The following is a 20,609-nucleotide window of genomic DNA, read 5'->3' as shown; positions in this document are numbered from 1 at the left end:
ACCCAATGCCTAAACAGGTAAGTTTCTTTGAAACTCCACAGATGTCACATGCACACAACCAACCAAGAATGTCAATAAACTCTTTAGTAATATTTGTGCTGTTAAGTTGGTCAGAAAGTAAAAGATCCCTTTCACACTTTATGGCTAATCTTGTAAAAATCTTTCATGATCCAATGAAATACCACTTCTCTACTTCTATGCATATAGCAAGAAGCTTTTGAATGAGAAGAAGATAAGTTGGACTTAAAGGACTTAACTCTCAAACAAGATCACTGAATATAGATTTTAGTGACTTCAAAAAAAAGTTTTTTTGCTTTTATTTCTAAGTGCAGATTCACATTATTTAGCAGGAAAAGTTCCCTTTCAAGTCCCACTACAGAAGCAGTAAAAAGGTCTGAATTTCTAGGGAGAACATTCCCTAGAAATCTCATTAGAGAGAGTGCAATTTTGCCATAATTCTCAAAATTTATTTACAACTTTAAATGTTATATACACCTCAATTTACATAGTAGGGAACTTGGTATTACATTTTATAGCAATTTACAATGAATAAAAAGAAAACCAATATGCATAATTAAAATTAACCTTTATTACTCCAAAAACAGATGCCAAATATGCAGTATATTTCTGTTTCTGTTGGCATATTTCTAAAATACATGTACAACTCTAACTAGTCAGCCTAGACATTTTGTATACTGTTTTATAACATTTGGAAGTTCTCCCACACGGAGATGGGATGTCACTATAGTAAGCTGACAAAAACAGGCAAAAAGAAAGTTACTCTGGTTTTGAAAGGAAAAAAAAATGCATGTGCTCCTACTAAAAAACTAAGTTATAATCAAGCATTACTCAGAAAATTCTAAAATACTGTTACTTATAGTTTTAGGTGTAGCTACCAGTTTCCACTCACACTTATTGGCACCAGCCCAACTATTTTAATGTCCAAGTACGGTAACCTTCAACATTAATATGCTAAAACAGGCCCTCTCTGCAACACAAGCTTATAGTCCCACAAGGTTACAACTGATTGTGCAGAAAGATTATTATCAAGATGTGTTATTCATAAAAGCCAGTTCCATGAGATCAAAAGATTACTGGCATTTAATTGCTAGCAATCACTTCCACTTGATTGGAAACTGCTTTTGTTTTTGAAACTTTTTTCTTATTTTCTTAGAATTTCCAGAGGTTTCTGTACGGGTTGAAAGAAAAAGTTTTATTTCTTTACTTCTACTGTACAACAGAACTGGGAATGTTATTTGAAACAACACATGCTTCAAACATTTTCTGAACTACTCTTTAGTAAGCAACATTGCCCTCTTTGAAGAAATTATCTGTTGGATTATCAAACACCCATACATAGTATTAGTAGAAACTAATTCTGTAGAATCTTCAGCAGTGTAAAAGCACTGTCATCAAAGCACTGTCATCCATTTACTACAGTTATAAAAATTTTAAGAATCTTGTCAGCAGCACATCAGAGATCACAGGTATTTCTCTTATCCCTGCCATGGTTCTGCCTCAAACATCGTCCAAAGAGGCTTAGACACATTTAGCCTGTTGGTTTTGCATTAAAATTTCTCTCCCAGCCATACGCGTGTGTATTTTAATCCCAAGAGTACTGGAAACATGACCACTGATGTTTTTGCCTAACATGGAGCTCCCACAATGTAGCTACTTCATTCGTAGAGATGTCTTGTTACATTTCTAAATAAGAAGTCTTTAATAGTGGTCTCTAGCCTCAAATAGAGTATGAGCATTAGTTACACTACACACTACTGTTTTACATCTCTGTCACTCTCCATAACACATTCCATAGCACACACTGTGAGGTATCACTTCAAATGCACACATAGCAGCATGGCCCAGGATGCTGTGCCAAGACACACCAGTGTATCTGCACACTTTTCTTCTCAGCTTCAACACATTTGATTGAACCAAAATGCTGAATTCAACCCTGAGATTTAGCCGGCTGAATAACTTCTTGTGCGAAGAGTATAGGGAACAGAGGATGAGAAACTAGCTTTATTTTGTGTCTTTTTCTGATGAGACACAACAAATAGATGAGTTAACAGAAGCTCACAAGAGACAGACTAATATTAAGTGACACTAATGCCATACACACATCAGGAAGAGAAAAAAAGGCTATGTTGCGTAAGACTACTGCATTGCTAGATGTACATTCTTCAAATTATCAGTTACATATCCCAGAAGTTATCATCTTACTTCTAGTTTTTTCCCCTCTAGAACAATTTGGATTTCTTTGGCATCCAAAGTCTCATATTTCAATAAAGCTTCTGCTAAATTCTTGTGTTCTTTTGCATGAGTCTTCAGGATGTTCTTTGCTCGCTCATATGAGTCCTAATATTAAAAACAGGTAGAAGGAGATTTTAAGATTTTAGAACAAAAACAACAGCAAGATTGCACTTTAAAAACTGTTTCCAGGAAATACAGCTTGAAACAAACATTTAGAGTTGTGCCTTATATTTCATAGCTAGCACAGGTCCTGACTCATGAAGATTTAAAACTCAGTTGGCATAATTTTAATGAAAAACCACCAAAACACTTTATTTTGCATAAGTAGGACTAAAAATAAAATCCTGAGACAAACCTTAGTATTTTTATATATGACTTAGAAAAGACTTACTACATTTGAAAATTTCCTGATTTTTATAACAAGTATATTTAGTTTTGCATTATGAGTAGAGCTACAGCATTCACAGATTATTCCTTAAAGGCTAATAAAACTCTATTATTTTGCATTTTTAAAAAGCTGAAAGCTACCAGCTACTGAAAGTTACCAGTTGCTGCAGTAGATGCACGTTGCCAGCATTACCAGCTTCAACCTGTAGTCCTGCATCAGTAGTTCTCACATGACCAAGTCAGTTCAAAAACAACTACAGCAGAAGTTTGATCATTTAAATGTTACGATATAAGTAATTTTCCTACTTGTACCAAACTATTTCATAGTCAATTTATAGTCATACTTTTTTCCTTATTAATTGAATAGGCAAAATACAAATCCTGACCAAATGTAAGAGGAAGTGTTAAAGAGTGTACTAAAGGACCCAACACCACCAACTCGATCCACACTACTTGTGCATGGCAATCACCAAATTTTGACATGCACAGATTCAACGCTGCAGCTACATTAAATACTTCGGAATACTTTCATCCACCTGTATCTTTTCACCAGTATACATCATAAAAATGAACAAGCAAGCAAGCAGATATTCAACACATCTCAAACTAAGCGTATCAGAGTGGAGGGGGAGAGACTTACCCGTAGAAGCGTCCTTACTTCCTGTTCAATTGCAGACTGGGTTTCAGGGCTGACTTTCCCTGTATCAGTGTAGGTCATAACACCAAGCTAAACAACAAAAAACACATCTTTATCTTGCCACTGTTGCAAGATCCTGATTAAGCATTTTCTTCCAGAAAAAAACAAACCAAAATCCCTAGACTACTAACACTTGATGGGTAATAAACATGACTAAAGGAGCTTCTAAAGAAAATTCAATGTTGTTACCGTCCTCACCCTCCCAAACGCAAGATTACCCTCAATTCCAAAATGTTTGGCTTTATAACTATTTCCTGAAGACATTAGTAACTTTCAAGGCCATTTTGAGGTGAAAATCCTGTAAGGTAGTTTTTAAACTGTCAAGTACATCAGTTTTCTAGTTGAGCTTTCTATAGCAGGTCAAAAGGTTTACTCTTTTTGTCAAAACTACTTACACTAGTCTCAGTGATCACTGACACCCACATAAGCTTTAATTATAGAACAGAACTTGTCTTTGTTCCATATAAATATTAAAGGATTGATAACACTACCTTCTCACTCATTCCGAATCTAGTCACCATCAGTTTTGCAATTTTAGTAGCATTGTCAAAATCACTGGAAGCACCTAGAGAGCAAACAGATCTAAGTCACATTACTGAAACCAACTTAAACATGCCAATTCACACCCTTGATCCAAAACCTTTTTAAATACCAATCAGCTGACCTGTTGTGATGTGATCAGTTCCAAATATGAGCTCTTCTGCTACTCTTCCTCCCATACAGACATCCATCTGTGCAAGCAACTGGGATCTAGTTTCACTCCATCTGTCATTTTCCGGGAGCAAAGACACCTGTAAGATACAGAACTGTGGTCAGGTAACAAAAAAACCTGAAGAAATACTGATATAATCTCAAAAATATTCTGGTTTATATCCAAAGCAGATATAAAGGCTTTTACGCAACACTTTAAATGCTCTGGGCCTCCTCCATGTCTGTGCACTCATCAGGTTTGCTTGGAGGTTTTTAGTTTAACCACTGAAATAACTTCCAACAGACCATGAGCACCACATCAAATTGAGCAACTTACACCTATCACCAAAAAAACCCAGAACAATCCGTTCTCCTTATTCCCTACACTGAGCACAAATCAGCTTGCCCAGAGGATTCAGGCCAATTGTTTTCATTAACTGAACACATCAACTTGGAAAAAGCTCAACAGAAATAGATACAATAGAAATATTTTTCTGTACAAATGCTTGGCAGCTAAGGGCAAAATAGAAAAACTTAGGGTTCTATGCTAGAAACAAGACAGGTAACCAGTTAAATTTAGAAAAGCCACACTGGACAAAGAGCAACTTGATAAAGGATGTTTGTGTTAGAAGTAAAGTTCAGCTGTGCTTCTACTTACCAGTCTTTTAGACATTCTTCAAAGTTTTGCTGTTGGGTGCTATTTTAACTACAGCAGAATCAAACATATTTCTTTCCTTGTACGTTTGAGTTGTTACACTAGTGTATGCCAATTTACTTTTAAATGAAGGAAGAAAGCTTTCTATCACACAGAAAAGATGACCAGTGGGTTTTCCAAGAAATTGCTCATAACTGAGTATTTCAACAGATTACAATATACAATAACATAAACACAACAAACAGCATTGTTGGCAAATTCCTCAACGCCACCAAACCAACAGAAAAATAAAACTAAAGAAATACTAATAAATAAAATAAATACTAATAGAACTAGATAGATTAAACACTCACGTGTCCCAGTGTTGTTCCTCGTGTCATGATTGTGGCCTTGTTGATTGGCATTGCATCCTTAGTATAATATGCAATGATGGCATGTCCAGACTCATGGTAAGCAGTGATGGTTTTGTTTTTCTCATCAATTTCTACACTTCTACGTTCGGGTCCTTAAACAGAGGAAAATTAAATTAACTTTTTTGTACAGTTGAACCTCCATAATCCACCCATTGCATATACTCAAACAGAACACAAAGCAGCTGAGGTACAGCATGCAAACAAAGGGAACTGACACTCATTAACTGCAAAATATTTACGAGTCAGATTTTAATGTCTAAAAATGGACCTGAACATACTCTACAAACAAGCTGCTTTTAAAGGAATAGATTTAAGATGCAATCTAAGTAACTGAAAAAATTCCATGTCTTTTCTCAAGCAGGAACAGATCAGATTGTTAGTGTTTATGTCTCAGATCTTTAAGCTTTGTGCTATCACAGGACAAGCTAGTTAAACAGAAGTTCCAGGTTTCTGGTCATTTATTTGCTCCTTTCCTTTACGAGTAAGTAGGGGAAGGATAAGAAATCAAGCCTGTGTCTCCCTTTGAGTTGAAGTACAAGATGCATTTTTGATTTTAAAAATAGTATCAAGTTTTAAAGAGTTTTACATATTGCTCTCTGGTCCCAAAAGCTTCTATACAGAAGTAAATAATAGAGACTTATTTGTTAAAAAACCACAAAAAACCAAAACCAACAACAACAAAACAAAAGAAAACAAAAAACCAAACAAAAAAAAAACAAAAACCAAAAAACAAACAAAAAACCAAAAACAAACAAAAAACCAAAAACAAACAAAAAACCAAAAACAAACAAAAAACCAAAAACAAACAAAAAACCAAAAACAAACAAAAAACCAAAAACAAACAAAAAACCAAAAACAAACAAAAAACCAAAAACAAACAAAAAACCAAAAACAAACAAAAAACCAAAAACAAACAAAAAACCAAAAACAAACAAAAAACCAAAAACAAACAAAAAACCAAAAACAAACAAAAAACCAAAAACAAACAAAAAACCAAAAACAAACAAAAAACCAAAAACAAACAAAAACCCAAAAACAAACAAAAACCCAAAAACAAACAAAAACCCAAAAACAAACAAAAACCCAAAAACAAACAAAAACCCAAAAACAAACAAAAACCCAAAAACAAACAAAAACCCAAAAACAAACAAAAACCCAAAAACAAACAAAAACCCAAAAACGAACAAAAACCCAAAAACGAACAAAAACCCAAAAACGAACAAAAACCCAAAAACGAACAAAAAACCAAAAACGAACAAAAAACCAAAAACGAACAAAAAACCAAAAACGAACAAAAAACCAAAAACGAACAAAAAACCAAAAACGAACAAAAAACCAAAAACGAACAAAAAACCAAAAACAAACAAAAAACCAAAAACGAACAAAAAACCAAAAACAAACAAAAAACCAAAAACAAACAAAAAACCAAAAACAAACAAAAAACCAAAAACGAACAAAAAACCAAAAACAAACAAAAAACCAAAAACAAACAAAAAACCAAAAACAAACAAAAAACCAAAAACAAACAAAAAACCAAAAACAAACAAAAAACCAAAAACAAACAAAAAACCAAAACAAAAAACCAAAGCAAAAAAAACCAAAAGAAAACAAAAACAAACTAAACAAAACAAAAAACAAAACAAAAACCAAAGGAAAAACAAAAAACAAAAGAAAAACAAAAACAAAACAAAAAAACAAAGGAAAAACAAAAGAAAACAAAACAAAAACCAAAACAAAAACAAAAGAAAAAAGGAAAAAAAAACAAAAAAAACCCAAAACAAAACAACAAAACAAACAAAACAAAAACAAACAAACAAAAAATCAAAAAAAAAAGGCAAAAAAACCAAAGCCAACCCCAAAAAACAAAACAACCTAATTCAAAAAGATAAAAAACAACCAAAAAAACCCCCGCAAAAAAATCAATCCAACAATCCAAAAAACAAGAGCATAAAAATTTCTCTCTTTCCCTATAAAAGTCTTAATCACACAAGAAAACCTCTGTGTACTGTAATATACATGTATGTCTTTTGTATAAATCCTACCCATTAGAATTTTGTCCTTGGAGAATTCTAGTTCCTTCATGGTTACCATATCTTTTCCATCAACAGCTGCCTTCAGGGCAGCTTGATTTACAAGATTTTCAAGCTCTGCTCCTGAAAATCCTACTGTGCCTCGTGCAATTATTTCTGGATCAACAGCTGTGGGGGAAAAAACAAACAAACAAACAAATTTGTCATTAAGAGTCCATATTGCTCCCACAACTGTAAGCAAGAATCATGTTCTATTAAAACATATGCATTAAACAAAGAATTTTTAGTATTAGAAGAAATGAAGCCTAATTGTCAAGACACTTGGAACTGTTAGGGACCAGAAAGAAACACTGCCTCAGAAAATCGTTACAACACTACATATTAGGCAATTTTTGTGTTCTTTATTAAAGACACATGGTAAAGCCGTAATTGCCAATGTAATAAAGGGCAAACACATGAGGGGGCTGATACAGTATAAAAACTGTTACATAAAAAGACACTGTAGTATTTACTTACATGGATCATACTTGATTTTATTAAGGTACCACTTCAGAATTTCTGTACGACCTCTCACATCAGGCTTGGGAACAGTAACTTGCATATCAAAGCGACCAGGACGTATTAGAGCACTAAAGGAAATGGCAATTTAGTACACTGCCTGAAAAATGCTGCAGTAAACTTACTAACATATGAAGGAACAAAAATTCATTGCTATTTCTAAAAACACCTACAAAGATTATGTCTCAGGCACAGATGCAAAGAATATGTTTTTCTTATCTGCTTATAAAAAGACCGATGAAAGATGTTTATTGACAACGTGTTTTAAAGGGCTTTTTGCATTTGAAAATTTTGCACTGTGAACAAGGAATTCAGCCAGTCAAATTTTAAATGCTAAGAAGCACATTACTTATTTCTTCAGTAACTCTGCAACATATTAAATACCAAAAACTGGTCATACACATCCTTTTTAAGAGGGAAAAACCCGAGCCGTAACACTGTAATACCTGAAGATTATCACAAGCAACTTTGTTGTTGTTGCAGGTGTTTTTTGTTTGCTTTTTAATATATGCTCTGTAAAAGTGATCAATGCATTATACTCACTTATCTAATGCTTCAGGGAAGTTTGTTGCACCAATAATAACAACACCTTCATTCGGTTTAAATCTGTGTGGATAAAAGGTAAGAATTTTTGTTTGGATACAGAAATTACAATTTTGTCCATAAATATTTCTGTTACTTAGTTCAGTGACTTCACTGTCAAGTCAAAACCGACATTGAACCCAACAACTGTTTAAAAACATGCTCTGATCTGACTTGAACTTCATCCTTTAGATATATAATCAGGCTAAAAAAATTGCAGCTACTGTGTGACTACAAGTCAGAAGCTTCTATATTCTTTACAACAAGACCATTAATGCAACTGCTGGCAGTACTAGAAAGTAGTCATAAAAGCATTTTAAATTTATATCCTTAAAATCGTTACAAAAACTTACATAAAACTTCAAAGTTGTCAAGGAGAAAAAGTTCATCCAAACGTCCAGAATACCAGTTAGTCAAACACCTTCTGTGCCCTCAGAATCCATACACTTACCCATCCATTTCAGCCAGAAGTTGATTAATGGTCTGTCTTGAATAGGGGTGCATTGGAGATTCAATTCTCTTCCCACCAACAGAGTCCAATTCATCAATAAATATAACACAAGGTGCATTTGCTTTTGCTTCCCCTGACAAAAGGAAAATAGCAGAAGGGCGTTGAACACCACAAAGGAGCAAACAGTGTATCATGTAATTTAAGATTCTAGTATTTCTATTACTCTTGGGTTATAAAGTGTTCTATTAGAAATCATCAGAATTGTCTTGATTTTAGCTTTAAAAAAAGGAAATGTATTTCTGAAATGGAGAGACACAAAGAGAAGCAAGGTTTTTAATCTCTTCATCAGTTATTCTTATCATGCTACAAGAAATCACCAGTAAAATAGATTAGGAAATTGTTGTATTTTGTATGAACTCCCTACAACAGTTTCTTTCATAGGCTTGGGTAGAGAACATTTGCCTATTAAATAAAAACAATATGATATGTGATGATTCTCAACACTAACTTATTTTAATAGAACCTGCTTGTTATTTAACTGTGAAGGGCTCACACTCAAGTTTACAGGTATTAAAAACACAAAATAAAATTGCAGCCATAAACTTGGAAACCACTGGTTGGTACATGCATGCCAAGATGCAACTTATTCACCCAGTCAGACATATCTGTAATGCTATCAGTGTACAAGTCAGTCATCTAAACTTCTAAAGTCAACAGAAGGAAATGCATTTTTAAGGTACTACACATATTACATTTTGCATCCCTTCCACATGAAGCAAGTCATGTTTCTTCTACAAATGCAAACTACTTTGTACATTGCACATATTTGACACTACCAATTATCCATTTAAGTGAGAAGCTGGATATCCCCCTCCCCAATAATATTTGCATACTTAAAACAGAAAGCCTCTTTTGTGAAAGCTATAAACCTAACCATTAATTTTGAAAGTTTCATTATAGTGCCCTTTATTTTGAGCCTGTTGATGGGTGTGAGAAAGGAAATGTCAGCTTATTGCTGTGCTGTGATACCATAAAGCTCTAATTCAGATTAACAAAAAATAAAAATATGAGGGAAGTAATTAAGAAGGTTAACACTATTTTTAACCTTAAATTTACAATTCAAAATTTACAATAATTTATGTGTGACTAAGTTTATAATTTCAAATATTTCATTTAGTTTATAGGACATTTCATTTCTAATTAAATTACTTTTTCTTTCTTGGACTGTTACAACATCAGTTATAATCTTTGCTATAATTTCATCTGATGACTAGGAAGATTCTCCAGTTAAACGATGCTCACAGAATTCTAACATTTACCTACAGAAGTAAAGCTTTATTTATTAGCCTCGTGCACTTTTACTTTCCAGTAACCAGAACTGGAACTAATCAAACCATATAAACATCACTGAATACTTAATCTCCCACATGAAAAGATTTCAAAACCACAAATATTTAACTTACTGAACAGGCTTCGGATGCGACTCGCTCCTACACCGACAAACATCTCATCAAACTCTGATCCAGACGCATAATAAAATGGAACATCAGCTTCACCAGCTACAGCTCGTGCAAGAAGCGTTTTACCGGTACCAGGTGGTCCAACTAACAGAATACCTAAAAGACAAACAAAAAACCCAAACAACAAACCCACCAAATCCACACAGTCTTATTATACCGGTAGTTTCTTTCGTAGATTAGAAGAAATAATTTACACTTGGCTTCAAAAAGCTATTAACATCCCATTTCAGATACTGCTCATTGCGTGCAGCCTGAAGGAGCTTCCTGTAACAAATCTAGATGCAATCTGATGCACATTTAAACGACACAAAGACAAATAGAAACAGAAACCTAAAGTATTCTACAAAATTACTACTGAGTTTAGCAGCTGAATCCCTAAGTGTTTTCTTCAAACTGACATTTTCCTGGCTGTTTCTGTGGAACTTTTTTTTTTAATTAAATCATTCCAAGTAATTGTCTTTAAACAGGATAGAGCACTAACAAGAAACAGACTTATCAGGTTTATGTATTTCAGATTCACTTAGGACTTCCAATATGATCAATCTTAATCATCCTTTTAAATGAAAACATTTGTTTCTGAGCTGTCTAAGCAGTTAACGAGCACTAAAGGTGCTGCAAGCCATAAGGAAGAAATAAAGGCCTTTTAAGAGTTCAGTTACATAAATCCCCAGGGCACTGTTTATTAGTTTAATAAATAAAGAAGGCACAGTAAATTTTGTCTAACTCCAAAATTTTCATTTGCATACTACATGAAAAAAACAGTAAGAAACTAGGCTGTAAATAAGTCACTCAGTATAGAACAAGCTACACAGCCATGGCTAAATAGGTCTTTCACTTCTGCTGAGCAATGGTTCTTACCTTTTGGAAGTTTACCTCCTAATACAGTAAATTTATGTGGGTTTTTCAGAAATTCCACAACTTCTTGCAATTCCTGTTTTGCTTCTTCAACCTACACATTAAAAACATGACACAAATATAACTAAGCATTTATAAAATACTGCACGTTTTCTGTATATGAGTTTTGTAGTAGAGATTAAGTCCCTAATTGCATATTGATCAAAAATACAAACAGAAAACAATAAAAGTGTACCACGAGATTTGTGTGGATACCAACTGTCCATGCATTTAATTCAACCTATCCTAGAACTGCTCACAGGAATAAGTAAACATTAAACTTAGTAACAATGAAGGAAAAACCCAACAGTTCAAGACCAGATCTGAACAACAACATAAATACAAAATCAAAGTTCTACATCAAGATATTAGTCTAATTAATTCATAAGATACTAATTCTATTTGTCCGAGGAGAAGGAAAGGGGAGGTCCTCATTTTGGCACTAACAGTCAAAGAACAACTGAACAGAAAAAATAAAGCTATCCCATAAGCAGTGACATGCCCACTTTTTTCTGGGATTCTCCGTATCTCCTGTCCTAATATCAGAAAGAGATGGTACTAAGAGAGAAACAATCAAATGGCCTTATCATCTTCTTGTACCAATCAACCTCTGCATATAATAGATTAACGTGGCTATTTATGGCCTGCCTTTTGCTATTCTAGCCTTTAAAAATGTCACTCAGCAAGCAGAGAGTGCACCTTTTATAAGCTACTAAATGCCACAAAAATATAGACTAGAACAAGGGTGGTTTAAGCCTTCCTTCATCTTGGAGTGGCCAACAAATACAAAGCTTCAGTTCATACAAAGAAATTTCTTGAACAGAGCAAGACATTCTTCAGACTCACAATGATTAGTTAAACAAGAACTTGCAGACATTTTACTTTTAATCTTACCCCTTTTACATGTTCGAAGGTGACATTTTTCAGCTGGATTGGATCAACTGCTGCATCAAAGATACTTGATGTTCGAAAGCGTACTAAGAGCAAACAGCAGATGACGAACAACAAATTTACACATAAAGTCACTTCATTCCAAGACTGGATTTTGCACTTGAATTCATACAATAAGACACCGACTTGACACCCGCCCTTTTAAAAGGGCACATGTCCATTTACAAGTGTCCAGCAAGAATAAGATTAATTTTTTAAAAAATTCCTTAAAATATTGGCAATTCATTCAGTGATGTGCTTTTTAGTCATGTGTAGTACAGAAAACTCTGCATTCAGAAGCATGTACACAGCCAGAGCTTCTCCCCTCAGTGTTTCTGCATATACTCTGACTTTCTTAGCACCCAGGTGATACCTTAGCATCAAGCTGAATATCTCCAGTTAAATTAGCTCAGCCCTTGATCATTCCACTGTTTCCAATGGATTTCTTGAGATGACAATTTGACAATGCAAGTTCCTAGTTGCTATAAACTAGGCTGTGATTGCAAATTCAAAAATCAAACCATTTTGCCTATAGCTGATCCAGGTAACACCATCTAAACTGAAAGACAAATACATAATTGGTAAACAGGCTGACTTCTCAGGTTCCATAAAACTGCTTCACCAAAAAAAATAAAGCAATTATACTAACACACAACTTTTTTGTCTTCATAAACGTTTTGTCACATTGTCATCTGAAAGGCTGTAGCCAGAAGCAATAAATAACTCTTTCATTAGTACACTGAAACATTATCCTAAAACAATCATAATGTCAAAATATATTTCATTTATGCTAAACCTGCTGGAAGAAACAACACAAGTGCAACAGCATGGGAAAAAAAGTTAACTAACCAGCATCGGAAAAGGAACCTTTCCCAGGTAAAAATGACGAGTATATAGCAAGATAAAAACAAAGAACGAAGAGAAAGAAAGAAAGCAAACGTGATCTTCTTAAGGAATCTGTAAAAGAAAAAAAAACAAAACATATTTAACCTGGGCTGAAATAAACTACTAGTTGATTGCAAAGACAAAATACGAGAACTAAAACAACTTACCAAGTGTTTTTTGTAGGAACACCTGGGCTTTCAAAAAGCCTTCTGCAAAACCAGTTTTAAAAGCATCCTGGTGTGCCTCTGGGATGTTTTTTGTTTTCATTAGCGCATCTAAGTTTTCAACGTCAATTCGTCGCTTTCTCAGGATAAAGCCCTGAAATATTTTCCAAAGCACTGTTAGTATACACTAAGCTTTGAGATACAGTTAACTTACCACGTAGCTAGCATGAGGGATGAGGAAAAAAATAAATCACAAAAGCAAATAATTCAGGTGCTATAGGGTTAGTTAGATGATACAGAGCAGTCGCTCGAGTGTGGAATCCCCATGGTTCGAGCAGGGGCACCCTCATTTTTGCTGAGCAAATCAGTTTCAGAGTTCTCTCAGATCCCAGTCCCAAACAGAAAACAGCCTAAGCAGATCTGTACACAACCAGATTTGTTCATTGGATTTAGTGGGAGTTATTAGCTTAAGCTTTTTTCTTTATTTCCAATTGCAAGTATCTTTGTAAGTTTAGTTTCAATGGAGCTTAAACAAATATATTTCACATGCCCTATCAAATTTACAAGCAGCACTGCATGGAGCTAGCTCCGGTTTATCGTCATCCACAGCATACCTAGCCCACAGATGAAATAAGCCACATATGCCAAAAAGAAGGGAAGAGTTCAAAGATAATTTACACACGCAATAAGATCAAAGGCCTTAATTGGCCTGACTTCTGCACAACCAATCAGAAGCAAAGAGTACCTAGGTTAATTTGGTTTCATTATCTGCTGACTTGAAAACATACATTCTGGTATGTCAAACTAGCTGTACTTCTGTTCAAAGAAGTAATTAATTTGACTCAAAGCTATTTTTAACAAAGGCACAGAAACAGAATACAGAAAGTTTTATTTCTAGAGTTTAAAACCATATTTATACTCTGAAACTATTCAACTAAATATCCAAATAATCTTTGTATTGGTGATATATGAAGCAAATATGTGTATTAATAAGAAAAAAAACAGGTTGCAATTAGCTCAAGTTTTTGAATTAAAAAATTCTTTCATACTAATGAAAGAAAATAGCCCTGGAAAATTATGAAGGCTCATTCAAGAGAAAGAGGTGGTCTGAATAAGCCCAAAAGAACTTCATAATGTTACTCATATTTACCTTCAAAAGTGAAGAAAGTGAACTTTTTGTTTCTGTGAATTGTTCAGATGTTGACTGTAGGCGTCTTGCTCTTGATCTCAAAGTCTTAAAGTTCCGTGACTGTATGTACACTTTAAGTAGTAAAAATAAATAAAAGTTAAAAATTACTCATTATTATCACTATTAAAAAAATAGTCTAAGAAATTTCAGAAACTCTTATATGAAAGAATACAGAATACAATCTTCCCAACATATCCACTGTACTGTAAATGGATACTTTGGTAACCACAAACCATACTTGTAATCTGAACTTGTACACTAGCCGCTTACTGTTTCACATAAAATTTTATGTTAAAATGATCAGGAGCTCATGTTGTGAATTATAGATTGGCCAACTCAGGGAATAGGAGACATGCAGCTGAATTAAATTCAGGCAGGCTGATAAACATGAAGCATTCAGAAGCAAATCCAGAAGGATGAGAATAAAGCCTTATCTACAAGCCCAGCTGATAAGGTGCCCTGAGGAGATCTGGAAGGGCTTAAGTGTGCTGTTACCTTAGGAACTGACAAAAGAAACGAAACCATTTAATCACAGTGATCTTATAGCACTGCACGCCATGTCCTATCACATCAGAAACCCTGTGATGGAGATTTTACCACATAAATCCCAGAAGCCAAGAATATTTATCTTTTTTCACTACCTTTTAAAATAAACACCAATGCCAGTCAATTATATAGTTTTCACTAACTTTTTTGTTATACTATAACAGCACCAGATAAAAAGAACTTCTGCAGCTGATCTTTGACCCCTGCTCAAAAAAGGTCTAACTTCAACATTTGATCAGGCAGCTCTGCAGTACTTTAAAGCAACCACCAAAGCCCTCAGAAAGCTTAACTGGATGAGTACCGGATTCAGCATATTTATTGATTCAAAAATAATCACTTCATCTATGATCTTTAAGAATATGATCCACAAATACTGACATCTTGAAACAAGATTCTATGGCAACATGACGTTTACTAACTTAATCTTGAAACGTACTACTCAAATGCAAAAATAACTTCATGACCGAAAGTGTCAACATCACATAAAGTTCCTCCTGGAGCTTACTGTATTTCCTGAGTGATGCCTTTACAACAAATGTAAAAACACCTTCCCAGACTAGAAAAATACTATAGAGATTAAAAACAATGTAGTTTATTGCTTTATACCTGGCCAACATGGAACACCTGAACAGAAATTTTGGAGGGGATTGGGATGTTGTCTGTACAAACAAGATGAGCGTAAAACACTGAAAACATCCACAAAACCTGTAAAAAGATGCAGCAAAGTGTAAATACATCCTATTTTAAATGGCAACTCATTATTACTTCTAGCACAGTTTGGGGTTTTTTTTGCTTTCTTAAACAATACAGTCCTTCAGGCATCTTTAATTAAACAAATTACCAGAACATCTATCAAAGCTTTGAAGCATTTGCAACTATTTTGTTCAGGCAATTGTCTCTAGGCTATTTTTTTTTAATATATCACAATGCAATTTAATACTTTTTCTCAAATAGCAGCCCTAGGGTATTACTCATAATACTCTTTCTCCCTATTGCTATACACTATAGGTAGTATCTCAAATGTCAGCTCTATGCTTCTTTTTCTAATACTTTCTTCAGCATATATTAGCATTCTGCAATGGCCTTACTTCCTGCTTTTTAGACTAATTCCAACAAAAAAATCTTTAACTGTAAGGAACCATTCTTGGTTCATTTCAGACACAAAATACTCTACATGGACTGTTAGCAGTTTACCACACGAATTCCTTTCTAATTAATGTCTTTGCATAATGTTGCTTCAAGAAAAAGGGAACAACAATGTAAACTGGAGATGTCTGTGATCGTGTTACATTAGTAGATTAGCAAAATCTAACATCTTGGTGAAACAAACTGGTGGAAAAATTCGCAGCTCAGGTTTGTCATTAAGACAAATGAACTTGTACTACCAGTTGAGTTCAGACAAGTTTAACAGCAGACAATTTCAGATCTGAAGCTGAATTTTTCTAAAATTCCCAAGTTTCAAAAACACCGCTCTAGAGACAATCTCTATACAATTAAAAATACATTAAATATGCTTTTTAACTATGAATTATCTACAGCACAAGAGATTAAACTAAAGAATAACTGTATTCACCTTAATAATTTAACTCTCACCAATTCTCATAAGTACTTCACTCAAACATACCATGCTTATTTTCAAAGAAGGACTGAGCAGAGACGTACGACGTGTGCCACTGCGAAGAGGCTTTGTTTTCTGCACAGTAGCCAGGAAGTAACCTGTTCACCAACTCTTTGAACTGGTTAGGTTTCAAATCAGACAATCCCAGGTCTCTTAAATTTTTAACTAAAGACTGAAAAATAGAAATAAACGTTCAAAATTCCTTTAAGACTACCTTAGGGAAAAAAACTCCCAGTAGCACCAGACGCAAATACAGATTCATACACAGACAAAGAAAAAAACCAAAGAAACAACAATGGAATCACAACACAGCAATGAATAGTACAATCCATGCTGACTTCCAAAATTCTGCAGTTAATGAGAGACTCAGTGTTTTTCCTCCAAAAATTTTCTTCGTTTTAAAACTTGTTGAAAGAAATTAGTTAAAAGAGAAGTGGCAAGATCTGATACTACTTTGCACCTCCTGTGTTTGAATTTTTAATGTCAAGAACAAGGAATACCTAATAATAATAAACGACATTTTAATAGAAAAATAAAAAACTCATGCAAATACGCTATTTAGTCTATAAAAAAACCTTCAATGTATCTTAGAGTGAAAAGACAACATGTGGTTTGTTAAAAGTTACTGTTACTTTAGAGAAAAAAACTTAAGTTGAAAGTGAAAACAAATCCCCTCCTCATTTGCAAATTACTGAGACAAATACCAGCTTTGTTTCTTAATGAAATACTGCAATTTTTGTAGATTCCTGATAAAGCACCGACTGACTGCAGTTCTGTCAAAAAGTTACATTCTACATGGTAACATTCTGTTTTAGCCACATTATATTATTTTATAAAACAGTCGAGTATTAAATTCACTTAAACTGGTATTATTCAGATTTAATTTAGTTCAAAGCAAAACATCACTTTTTCTAAACCTTTTTAGTACCTCAGTCTTCTGAGCCTCATGCTCTGGGGAGGTGTCCCTCTGGACAGGCTGTATGGATGCTTTGCTGGCAGTAGTAGTGGAACTTTTTGGTGAATGAAAGGCATTGATAAGGTGACTCAGAGGAACAGTAGCCTGGGGAAAAAAATCAGATAATGATTTAACCTTGTTTAAACTATTTAAACATATTTCTATTCCAAACCCTGACTTATAATTGTGTATCTTGTACATTGCCTTTTAACTAAGGACTTCAGCTTCAACACCACAGTGTTAGCTGATACCTCTACTTAAAGGGGGGGAAAAGAAAGAAACTTTAAGTGCACACAACAGATTAGAAGCTCACAAAGCTAGGAAGAGGAAAGAAAAAACAAAATGGGCTGTATTTTCATCTGTAAAGTAATACTTCTATAGCCTGAAATATCTGTACTTTTCCTGCATTATACAAGTTATTCCCAAAAGCTGCCTTTATGTTTTCTTCCTTGGGAGCTCACTTTAGCAACACACCTAATATACACATAGACAGTCAAATCTGCAGTTCAGCAGCTTTCAGCTGACTCCACCTCATGAATCAGAACAGAAGCCCAGGTGCACCACTTATCAGGGCTCCTCCTCTAGCACATGACCACATCTCTTGTGAATATATGGTACAAATAATTCCAACACTTCCAAAGTCTCAGCACACATCACTAAAATGAGCTGAGGTGCAACTGTGGCTGCTGGAATGATATCTGACTGAAGCATAATCAGGTATGCCTGTGAATATTCTTCTGCAAGAACTTCCATCTCTGTGTTGACTAGAGAGACAATGCTGCAAGACATGAAAACTGCCTCATAATTAATTGTCCAAAGTTATAAACAAAGTCTGGGAGTTTACAGTAAAACCATAAAGTGTCCAGAGGTCAGAGCCAACATCCCAACCACTAACTTTCCTCCTGTATTTTCCACTGTGGTGAAATTACACTGTTAGAAACATACATATTCTTCCACTTCGCTACACTAACAAAAGCTATTAACACATTTCCCACATCTGAAAAGAACAATCAAATCCTACTGTGGAATAAGACCATCACATACTAATCCCTCTAACAGAAAACATAAAAGTAAAACCATTGGTTCAGTTCAAAGTCAACAAAACCCACCAGTCCCATCAGACTCACTGTCTTAATAACAGATGCCTTCCCGACTGCATTCAGACTGTTCTATATAATAAATTATTGACGGGGTTTTTCTCCACTAACGCTTTTATGTCGTTTCTTTTCGGTTTTCACAACACCTGACAATTATCAGCACCGTTTAACTTTAGCTGTTGTAACACACACCACCACCCTTCGCTTCTAGTGCAACCATCTCCGGTTGTTTCGTCATTTCAGAAGGCTTTTACTCTTCACAAGCTTTTACTGTACCTCCCTCTCTCTCCTCCGTTTACTTTTTCCCAGGTGCGGATCCCAGGCCCCCACCCGCTCCTCTCCCCGCTGCTCCCCCGGCACCAAATCCCCCGAAACGTGGCTCCTCCAGCCGAGTCCCGCAGCCCCCGGGCCTTCCGAGCGCCGCCGCCCGGACACGCAACGAGCCCCCGCCCGCCGGAGCGCGGGCCCCGCACTGGGCCGGGGCCGCCCCGCCAGCCCTTCACCTGCGGCTGCACGGTCGAGAAGGAGAACATCGTCCCGGTGGGGACGGCGGGCACCAGCGCCTCTCCCGCCGCCCAGCCGAGCCGCGGGAACCGCCGCCGGGAGCAGGAGCGGCCCCGCTGCGGGAAATGTCCGCCCGCGGCCGCGCTGACCGGGCCCGCCCGCCCCGGAAGCGGCGCAGCGGGAACAGCTTCCGGGCCGCCGCTCGAAAGGCGTCCCTCACGGGCCCTGCTCAGCGTGCCTGCCCTCAGCACCCAAAACATTCTGTAGGGAGTTAAGGGTGTGCCGCGCGCGTAGAAAAAATTTTACACATTAAAATATGTATTGTTGCCGAACAAGTTGTGTTTCTTTAAAAAGAGAGCCTGTGCAGCGGCGGGGCGAAATACTAGGGCTTAATCAACAATAAGGGAGATTTAATCCGTGAAACAGATAGCGGCTAACAAGCAAGCTCTATGTCCATGTGTTAGAAGAAAGTTAGGGCTTGACACGCTTTGATGCGCTCAGACCTGAGGGAGGAAATTAGCGTGGCTTGGGAAGAGGGATGTACCACTGATAATGAACATGAAAGAACGCGGAAGTTATGGGCAACCAGTACATCTGGCAGGACTCCTAAGATAAGGAAGAAACTAATAAAACTAACTCAGTAATTGTGCTGAAATTCAGCTCCAAGTGGGTAAAAGGTAATTCTGATAGGGGCATCCCTGACCACTGACCCACAGACCACTGACCCACAGACCACTGACCCAAGTAAACCTCTCCCCAGACCCAAAAGAAAGAAACTGAGCATGGGGACTAATGAGCATGAGAAGTGAGAGAATCATTAATCAATAGAAGATAAAATACTAATTAATAAGAGAACTATGTAACTTGTAACCGATGAACACTAATTCCTTTGTTTGCTAAAATGTTTAAATAGTCAAAAGTTTTGATAACTGATGCACATGTTTTGTGGAGCTATCCCCATGTGCCTTCAGCACTGATTAATGTCAACTTTCTAACCTAACAAACTGGTTAAGAGTTTGTTTCCCATTTTTTCAGTGACAACATCAGTAACCCCAATACTGTTACTTGCATTCAGTTAACATGGACCTATATGTTAGGCAGAATTTGGTCTTTAATATTTATCCTTTTTCTATGCCTTGTGCATTTTTTTCCATGTGCTGTCCAATTATTTTGAGGGTTTATAACCATTTTGTTCCTTTCACCTGACCACTGTTCCTCACTGGAAATGCTATCCCACACCAGCTTACATTGATCTGGATGAGCACAGCCACAGTGCTGCTTCCCTCTGCCTTCCTGTACATCTCTGTTTTCCACTACCACCCTTGTGATCACAATCACGTGGCTCAGCTCGCTGATTTGGCAGAAACCTCACCTGGCAAAAGCAAAAAACCCTAAAAGTTGATGAACATTTACCTGGATCCACCCCATGAAGTAGTTTGTCACATAGCTGTGCAATGAGTTGTGGTGCCTTGAGGGAAAGGAGAGAAGGCATAGGCCCTCTTTCCTTGGAGCTCAGGCTGTACCAGAATATGCGCTGCCCAATGCAGTTTCACAGCTGGCATAACCTGCTGTTGGCACAGGATACCAGCAC

At 35.9% G+C, this 20,609-nt stretch overlaps 1 protein-coding gene across 1 annotated transcript; it reads right to left on the bottom strand.

The window, feature by feature from the left end:
• Positions 1-569: 569 nt before the first annotated feature.
• On the bottom strand, positions 570-19,187 carry YME1L1 (YME1 like 1 ATPase). The gene is made up of 19 exons (XM_051802377.1): positions 19,018-19,187; positions 17,391-17,522; positions 16,469-16,634; positions 15,451-15,549; positions 14,260-14,369; positions 13,113-13,263; positions 12,910-13,017; positions 12,025-12,107; positions 11,095-11,185; positions 10,180-10,332; positions 8,717-8,849; positions 8,227-8,289; positions 7,642-7,754; positions 7,138-7,293; positions 5,036-5,187; positions 4,002-4,128; positions 3,829-3,902; positions 3,281-3,367; positions 570-2,358 (listed from the first exon to the last, which is right to left on the bottom strand). The coding sequence occupies exons 1-19, from the start codon at positions 19,045-19,047 to the stop codon at positions 2,215-2,217; spliced, it is 2,172 nt and encodes a 723-aa protein (XP_051658337.1). The 5' UTR covers positions 19,048-19,187; the 3' UTR covers positions 570-2,214.
• Between the last annotated feature and the right edge of the window lie 1,422 nt (positions 19,188-20,609).

The sequence above is a fragment of the Manacus candei genome, unplaced genomic scaffold (genome assembly GCF_025592945.1).
Source record: "Manacus candei isolate 608988 ecotype Guabito, Panama unplaced genomic scaffold, ASM2559294v1 h1tg000056l, whole genome shotgun sequence".
Classification (NCBI taxonomy): domain Eukaryota; kingdom Metazoa; phylum Chordata; class Aves; order Passeriformes; family Pipridae; genus Manacus; species Manacus candei.
The sequence above is the reverse complement of the archived record's forward strand: the minus strand, read 5'-3'. Positions and strand labels throughout refer to the sequence as shown.

Coding starts and splice junctions, on each gene's coding strand:
- YME1L1 (XM_051802377.1), bottom strand. CDS start 19,047: ATGTTCTCCTTCTCGACCGTGCAGCCGCAG. Junction 14,370..15,450: donor AGGTGTTCCATGTTGGCCAG/GTATAAAGCAAT, acceptor TACTACTTAAAG/TGTACATACAGTCACGGAAC. Junction 2,359..3,280: donor AAGTAAGGACGCTTCTACGG/GTAAGTCTCTCC, acceptor TTTTAATATTAG/GACTCATATGAGCGAGCAAA.